The sequence below is a fragment of the Heterodontus francisci genome, chromosome 4 (genome assembly GCF_036365525.1).
Source record: "Heterodontus francisci isolate sHetFra1 chromosome 4, sHetFra1.hap1, whole genome shotgun sequence".
NCBI lineage: Eukaryota > Metazoa > Chordata > Chondrichthyes > Heterodontiformes > Heterodontidae > Heterodontus > Heterodontus francisci.
In genome coordinates this window covers 124,362,906-124,372,264 of record NC_090374.1, presented here as the reverse complement: position 1 = coordinate 124,372,264, position 9,359 = coordinate 124,362,906, and the positions used below count along the sequence as shown (strand labels likewise).

Below are 9,359 nucleotides of genomic sequence, written 5' to 3'. Positions count from 1 at the left end.
TAAATAACCGAGGTTCAGTTTGTGCTGACTGTGAATCCATGTGTGTTTACAATAAATGTGTCAATTATAATTTACAGAATAAATAAGTTAGTAATTTACGGTTCGCTGTATTGTATCCAGGTGAGTTTATTCTTATAAATTGGATTGTTGCAGTGTAGGGAAAAAAGTTTATTTTTGTACTTGGCGCGAAAACCAGTTCTCCTGTGATAGAGCTTGCAGCTCACGCGTTGTTGAACCCTGGATCACGTGACAGCGGCGGAGGGAAGCGCGAGCAAGGAATGTTGCAGCTACAATGTAGCGAGTGTGAAGAAGGCTCAGCTTGGATTGTATCGTTTAATGAGTGAGAGTGGAAGCCCCCTGTTCTGGACAGTCACCCTCACCGATACCCCCGCCGATCCTCTTGCCAACCAGCAGCTGCCTCGTCCCGCCCGGAAAACCGAAGAGCAGGCGGAGGCGCGCCTTGTAACCCTTATAAAATGTGACAAGATGACACAGGAGAAAAAGAAAAGAGTAAGCCGCACCGTCATGCTGGCCAAAAATATTATTACGAGGGATCAGAGTGCAGTAAGTAACCTATATTTCATTAAACGCTCTACAATTGTTTTAACATCTTTTCTAATTACACGAAAATAAAAGACGATTCTTGCTAATTCCGTTACTGCGACCCGCTGGGTGTAAATCTAGTGGTTGTATTTTTTGTATGCGGTCTTTCAGGAGAAAATCGTGTGTCTTTTGCAACAATTTTTCATGGTTAACGGGTCGAAAAAATGTATTGCTCTAGTCTTCCCCACCCCCACGATTTGCCTTATACTTCGTTATTCTGAGAAGTAGACACTGCTCTGAAAATGGGCTAATCCAAGTGTTTATGGTGGATTTCTTCAAGTTTTAGCGACTCCACACAGCTCCGTAAAATGGATTTGTTTTTTAAAAAATCTAGTTCCGGTATTTTTGGGCTGGATGTTGTCCGATTGCACCAACATCCCCAGGGCCATGTATCTCTTTTACTGCCTTAAGATTGAAAGTGTAACAAAGAACTCACTGAAGGAATTTTATAATCTCCCTCCGCTAGTGAGAAACATTACGTTTCGTATTATATTTGATACTTCTAAAATGCACCATTTCTTAATTTAAAAAAAATCTACTTGTATTAGTACCGTATTTACATGCCAATTTTTGGTTGTCTGCAGTTTTTGAAAATGCTAAGACAAATGCAAGTAGATGACCTGTAAATTAGGTAAAATGATGCTGCAGGGCCTCAATAGATGTCCATAATTAAATAAAAAATACTACATTAAATGTGTTAAGTCGGTTCAAGTCAAGCTGCCATCTTTTAAAGCCTACTAGACACCCTGGTGTTGGTGGCCTTAGTACCCTCCAAAGTACAAAGGTCAAATATGTTTTAACATAAGTGAAGCAAAGTTAGACGCCTTCCCCAAGGCCTTGGTAATCGATGTATTCACTAATTGGAATTTACTGAACGTTCTTACCATAATGTCAAGGGAACGGTATATTTACTTTGCCATCACCTCAGATTGTTTATATTGCTAAAAATGTTGCCTTGTATGAATTTCCATGATTTCTGAAAATCATTAGCTGAAAGTGGTTGGGGGTGGGGGTGTCTTTCAAACCTTCAATGACTATATTACCTTTGTATATCAAACACAGTGAATGCAAAGGAGAGACTTGGTTGGCTTTACTCGCTGATGTCACAAATTATATCGTAGTTGAATGGGTGTGGTTTATGAAACCAACAAAGCAGACCAGGAACAGAATTTAAAGGTTTCTTTGTAAATAATCAAACTATCAATTTGAAAAAAAAAACAAGTATCAATATCCCACTAACAGCCTCATGAAATTGGGCTGTTTATATGAATCGAACTGGGGCCCTTTTTGAATCGCAGCTAAAATAACAATCTGCAAAAGGTGGAGAGGTTTTTTTAACTTCAAAGTAACCGCAACATAAAAGTATGATTTGTTGAATGTAGTAGTGTGGATTAATTGCTATATTGCAATTTTGTTGAATTTTTTTAAAACTTACAGCAATGTTCACATGCAAATTGTCACTAAGTTGTGACTTGAGCATAGAGTTTAGTCATTGGCAGTGCGAAACTTCCATAACTAGAATAATTCTTTTGTCATGTATAATTGAAAAGGTGTATATTATAAGAGATACAGGAGATTATCAAATAAATAAAACCATCTAATCTCTGTAATAAAAGCAGAAAGTGCTGGAAATACTCAGCAGAAGAGGAGTTAATATTTCAGGTCTGTGACCTTTTCATCAGAACAGACCTGAAACGTTAACTCTGCTTCTCTCTCCACAGATGCTGCCTGACCTGCTGCCTATTTCCAGCGCTTTCTGTTTTTACTTCAGATTTCCAGCATCCACAGTATTTGGCTTTTAATCTAATCTCTGGGTTCAGGTGATAGAACAAGCTTCCGCGTTGAAGTTTGTCATCTGAAAATCTTCTACTTAACTGCAAGTTATTCATTATTCTCTTTATTTGAATTTAGTGGAACTGTGAGCAGAACACAAACATGATTCACTATTTATAGGATCATAGGAAATAGCAGGAGTCGGCCATTCGGCCCATCGAACCTGCTCCGCCATTCAAACAGATCGTGGCTGATCATCTACCTTTGCCATTTTCCCCCATTATTCCCATATCCTTTGATGTCATTAGTATCCAGAAATTTGTCGATTTCCGTCTTGAACATGCTCAATGATTGAGCTTCCACAGCCCTTGGCATAGAAAATTCCACAGATTCACCACCCTCTGAGCAAAGAAATTCCTCCTCATCTCAGTCTTAAATGGCCTGCCCTTTATTCTGAGATTGTGTCCCCTGGTTCTAGACTCACCAGCTAGAGGGAACATCCTATCCACATCCACCCTGTCATGCCCTGTAAGAATTTTGTAAGTTTCAATGAGATCACCTCTCATTGTTCGAAACTCAAGAGAATACAGGCCCATTTTCTACAATCTCTCCTTTATAAGACAATTCCGCCATCCCAGGGATTAGTCTGGTGAACGTCTGTTACACTCCCTCTATAGCAAGTATGTTCTTCCTTAGATAAGGAGACCAAAACTGTACAGAATACTGCAGTTGCAGTCTCATCGAGCAAGACATCGTTACTCCTGTACTCAAATCCCCATGCAATAAAGGCCAACATACTATTTGCCTTCCTAATTGCTTGCTGCACCTGCATGCTAGCTTTTAGTGATTCATGACCAAAGACACCCAGGTCCCTTTGGACATCAACACTTCCCAAACTCTCACCATTTAAGAAATACTCTGCCTTTCTATGTTTTATCTATCAAAGTGGATCACTTCACACTTATTCACATTATATTCCATCTGCCGTGTTCTTGCCCGTTCACTTAGTCTGACCAAATCCCCTTGAAGCCTCCTTGCATCCTCCTCACAACTTACATTCCATCCTAGTTTTGTGTCATCAACAAATTTGGAAATATGACATTTGGTCCCCATATCCACAATCTACACAAATGATTTGAACAGCTGTGGCCCAAGCACTGATCCTTGTGATACCCCATTTACCATTGTTTTAATATGCAACATACATTGTTTATAGCAATTGTGTAGTGTTTTAATAATTTTTGGACTGAAATTGCTATTATTGAATGTAAATAATTTGCATATTGTCTCCTTTTCATCTTGCGCCACACTGGTGTCAACTCCAGCTGGTCTTTCAGTTAGGGAAATTCAGGGCAAAGAAAAACTGCAGGATTTAATGCAATGTATTAAATAAATTAACTTCCCAGAAATGCTCAAGTAAATGGAGTTCAACAATGTTATCATGATGAATCTTTTTAAGGGGGCTATGCAATCAGGCATATAATTGCCGCCATAACCATATCCATATTTGCTGAACTCAAAATGCCCTTTAAGCCCTTGCATATACGTATTGGTATGCACATTGTACTGCTTTTTTAAAATATAAAGTTTCGACTTTCTTTGGCTTTGATTTTAGATTGAGAATGGAACATAATTGCTACCTAACATCTGTTTTTTATACTTCTGGATTATGTATAGAATAGTGTGGATGGCTAAGTATCAGGTTTTACCTTAACTCCACTGGTGGGAACGTTGTAAATACACTTTAATTGCCATGCCAGTCATCCCTGTGCCATTTGTGACCTGGCTCCCGCCCTTTGGCAATACCACTCTTGTTCCCCTGCAAGGAGTTATACAAGAGGAGCCCAGATTGCGTTTATTTCTTCTTCTCTGCTTTCATTCACAACCTTTCTGTGGCTCATCTACGATTAGGAACCTGTGGGACATTATAAGCGTGAAATTTTCTTATTTCTGTGACAGCTTGTTGGTATACCAACATGTGCTTTTGTGAAGCTCTCTTTTATAATGTGTAATTAAATGTTCTGACATTAGTTAAGACTAGTACTCAAACATTGCTGTCTGTTTTTGGAAGTAAGGAAATATAGAACATGGCTACCCGACCGGGACCCGACGCCATGTGTTGGGTTCGGGTCGGGTTGTTCTTCCGGGTCCGGCATTCGGGGTCGGGCCGGGTCGGACGTAGTGACAGCCAGGACGTCAAGGCGGGAAACACTCCGGACTAGTCTGCAGTGAGTGATTCCATCTAAGGTAGAGCACGACCTCTTTAGTATAATCAACTTTATTTCGTTGGTCAGGTCGCAGGAAAAAATGAAAGGACTCAGGCCGAGTCGGGCTTGGGTCGGATGTGATTCTGTCGGGCTCAGATCGGGTTTCATTTGCAGACCCGAGCAGGCCTTTAAGGAAATAAACCAAAAATATTTGGGACTGAATTTATACAGCTGCTACCAGCAGTGTGCCTTGCCTTCCAGGAGTGCATACTGGAAAGTTGTGAGTGCGCTTCCATAATTTTCCATCTATTTAAAAATAATGGATCAAAATTCATAGGAAGCTGGCTGCGACATCTTAATATGTGTTCCTTGTGAATGAGATCCTGTTTGGAAGTGTGTGTTTGTAAAATTGGTTCCTAAGTGTCAACCTAAACTCCATGTATCTAATTATAGCCATCGTTCTGTTCCAAATTTAAGGATTGTAACTTTTCATCTGAGTTGAGTGACTTTGAAAGAGAAGATAGCCCTGTGTAATTTTGTCTTCAAGCAGTTTGTTTCTTCTACTTTTGAGTTGAGTGGTTGATTGACCAACTGTAGGCTTTTTCAATGTGAGTTTTCAGGTTTGAAATCTTCAAAAAATAATTTTGATTTATAAAAGCTGCTTGGGACTATTTAGTTTAAGTTTTACTGCTTTTAAAATGATCCTTTCTCTTTATTTAAGAAAATATCTGCATTACTGCATTCAGTTCTGGACACCACTTTGGGAAGGATTATATTTTCATTGGAGTGGGGTATACCACAGGTTCACTAGAATGATATTGGAGCTAAAAGAGTCAAATTTATGCATAGACTAGGCTTTTATTCCTTTGCATATAGAAGATTAAGAGGTGATCTAATTGAGATTTAAGATGATTTAAAGGATTCGATAGGGTAGTTAGCGACAAACTGTTTTTCTCTGGTGGGTGGTCCAGAACAAGGGGGCATAACCTTAACATCAGAGTTCGGCCTTTGTTACGACTGACTGCTCCAGTCAACGCCTCCAATCAAAATATACGATTCTGATTGTAGTGGGAGAAATGCACTGTTAATTCAATCCCGTCGCTCCATAAATTGCCTAACATATCATTTAAAACGTTCCAAATTAAAGAAAGACCCAACCAAATTGTACCATCTATTAACCCCTGAATGAGGCTAACCAAACCAGGTGTCTTTAAATCAAGAAATTAACTCTTCAATTAGAAGAACTAAACTCTTGAACACTATGAAGATATAAACAACACTTAAAATAGAAAAAATTAGAGTCCTTGCAAATTTACAGTCCAATGTTGCTTAAAGTCCTCACAGAATGTTGCTTTCCTTCTCCAGTTTCAACAATTAACGACTTGCAAACACTTTCAACAGAATCAATCTGACTTTTTTGAGGGATGAAAGATTGTCACAGTCTAACTTCTCTCCATTCAGTTTAAATTACCAGAGATCTCTGTTTTGGCTTAATGTTTTAGAGTTTTGGGAGATATTAATTAAACAGACTAAAATCCTCTTCCTTCAGTTTAAATGGTTGCGACCTCTTTTTCAGGTGTGCTAAACACCTCAGCTGTCTGTCCGCATGTCTTCTGTCTGTCTGTTAGAACAAACTGTCTCACTAAAAGCCAGTTCAAATTGAATTGTAACAGATGTATCGCATCAGGCTCACTCCCAGTGACTGTTTCTATGGCATCGAGAATGCACCCTTTGAATCGCAGTCTCCAAATGGCTGTTTCCAAGGCAACGAAAATGCACCTTCCTATAACTCCTGAGGCTTGCCGGTTCTTAAAGCAATACTGATCCCTTGCAAACCTTAAAGGCAAACTGCATATTCTGAAAAAAAAAACTACCGGACCGTGAGACCTTTCAGGGGTGAAGTCAGGAAGTACTACTTCATGCGAAAGGTGATAACAGTTTAGAACTCTTCCAGCACTTAAGAAGCTATTGAGGTACGTCAGTTGAAGATTTCAAGACTTCGATTAATAGATTTTTGTTAAGCAAAGGTAATCAGGAATATAGAACCAAGGTAGGTAAATGGAGTTAAGATACAGATAAACCATAATCTTACAATGTAAGAACAGGCATGTGGGGCTGAATACCGATCCATGATTAAATCTTTTAGTAGTCTTGCTTTGCTTCCAGGTGGCATACAGCACAGGTTACACGTAAAGTGTCAACTATGCTTTGTAATCAACATGTCTCCTCTCCAGTGTCAATGACTGTGCCATGTCACCTGTGATAATGCCAAAACCAGACATTCTTGTGGTCTATCCTATATTATTGATACTATTGATTAGTGTTTAATGGTGCAGTTTTGCATGTCCATTAGGAGCACAAACTCTTAGGGAATATTTGGCTTTGGAGACCAGAATTCATTGTGTTAATCTGAGCTGAATTGTGTGAAAAGACAGTTTCCTAATTTGTGCACTATCCAGTTACCCATCTCAAAGTATTACGTGGTCATTCTTGAATGGTACAAAGTGCAAAACATTTCCGTTTTAGATTTTTGATATATAGTAAGGCTTTTGACATCTAAGGAAGTACAAATAAGCAGAAATGTTACTAATACCTTTGGTATTGTGTTGCTGGTGCAAAATGGCACCTAATATGTATGACTAATCTTCCTGTTTTATACTTGACTGTGTAAAAAAGCTAACAATTAGACACTATAATATATTTACTATACAGTGCGAACTAAGTGAAAGCTGTTTGTAGGGGTAGTCAAGTAGATAAGTTGTATCTGCTCAGACCAAGCATGTTGCCATGCAATTGTGTTTCTTTGGTGCGTGCAGAGAAGAATCATCTGGAACAAACTATTTTGTACATGGAGACTTGTTGTATTGCAGTTATACTGTCAATTTTTTTTTTTTTTTGCAAAATGACAAACCTAATTCCAGAGTTGCATCCCAGTCTGACTCTGTGTTCTGAATTGCTCTCTGTGGAGGCTGTGTCATAGAACATAGAACATAGAAAAATACAGCACAGAACAGGCCCTTCGGCCCACGATGTTGTGCCGATCCTTTGTCCTCTGTCAAGGACAATTTAATCTATACCCCATCATTCTCCTTTATCCATATACCTATCTAAAAGCCGTTTGAAAGTCCCTAAAGTTTCTGACTCAACAACTTCCCCAGGCAAGGCATTCCATGCCCCGACCACTCTCTGGGTAAAGAAACTTCCCCTGACATCCCCCTTATATCTCCCACCCTTCACTTTAAATTTATGACCCCTTGTAACGCTTTGCTCCACCCGGGGAAAAAGTTTCTGACTGTCTACCCTATCTATTCCCCTGATCATCTTATAAACCTCTATCATGTCACCCCTCATCCTTCTCCGTTCTAATGAGAAGAGGCCTAGAATGTTCAGCCTTTCCTCGTAAGACTTATTCTCCATTCCAGGCAACATCCTGGTAAATCTCCTCTGCACCCTCTCCAAGGCTTCCACATCCTTCCTAAAATGAGGCGACCAGAACTGCACACAGTACTCCAAATGAGGCCTTACCAAGGTCCTGTACAGCTGCATCATCACCTCACGGCTCTTAAATTCAATCCCTCTGCTAATGAACGCTAACACCCCATATGCCTTCTTCACAGCCCTATCCACTTGAGTTGCAACTTTCAACGATCTATGCACATAGACCCCAAGGTCTCTCTGCTCCTCCACATGCCCAAGAACCCTACCGTTAACCCAGTATTTTGCATTCGTGTTTGTCCTTCCAAAATGGACGACCTCACACTTTTCAGGGTTAAACTCCATCTGCCACTTTTCAGCCCAGCACTGCAACCTATCCAAGTCCCTTTGCAGACGACAATAGCCCTCCTCGGTATCCACAACTCCACCAACCTTTGTATCATCTGCAAATTTACTGACCCACCCTTCGACTTCCTCATCCAAGTCGTTAATAAAAATCACAAACAGGAGAGGACCCAGAACTGATCCCTGTGGCACGCCACTGGTAACTGGGCTCCAGGCTGAGTATTTACCATCTAAGACCACTCTCTGCCTTCTATCAGTTAGCCAATTCTTAATCCAACTGGCCACATTCCCCACTATCCCATGCCTCCTGACTTTCTCCATAAGTCTACCATGGGGGACCTTATCAAATGCCTTACTAAAATCCATGTACACCACATCCACTGGTTTACCCTCATCCACTTGCTTGGTCACCTGCTCAAAGAATTCAATCAGGCTTGTGAGGCAAGACCTACCCCTCACAAAACCGTGCTGACTGTCCCGAATCAAGCAGTGTCTTTCCAGATGCTCAGAAATCCTATCCCTCAGCACCTTTTCCATCAACTTGCCTACCACCGAAGTAAGACTAACTGGCCTGTAATTCCCAGGGTTGTTCCTATTCCCTTTCTTGAACAGGGGCACAACATTTGCCACCCTCCAATCACCTGGTACCACCCCCGTCAACAGAGAAGATGAAAAGATCATTGCCAGCGGCTCTGCAATTTCATCCCTTGCTTCCCATAACATCCTTGGATATACCCCGTCAGGCCCGGGAGACTTGTCTATCTTCAAGTTATTCAAAAACCCCAACACATCTTCCCTCCTAACGAGCACTTCCTCGAGCTTACCAGTCTGTTTCACACCGTCCTCTTCAGTAATACACCCCTTCTCATTCGTAAATACCGAAGAGAAGTACTCATTCAAAACCTCACTTATCTCTTCCGGCTCAACACACAGTCTCCCGCTATTGTCCTTGACCGGACCTACGGTCCCCCTAGTCATCCTCATATTTCTGACATA

At 40.5% G+C, this 9,359-nt stretch overlaps 1 protein-coding gene across 1 annotated transcript in view; it reads left to right on the top strand.

Annotated features, from left to right (window-relative positions):
- Positions 1 to 218: 218 nt before the first annotated feature.
- Positions 219 to 9,359, top strand: part of LOC137369233 (hippocampus abundant transcript 1 protein-like) — a 143,168-nt gene continuing 134,027 nt past the window's right edge. Inside the window, exon 1 of the mRNA XM_068030110.1 lies at positions 219 to 564. Coding sequence (XP_067886211.1) covers positions 337 to 564 — 228 coding nt within the window. The 5' untranslated portion in view covers positions 219 to 336. The remainder of the gene's footprint in view (positions 565 to 9,359) is intronic.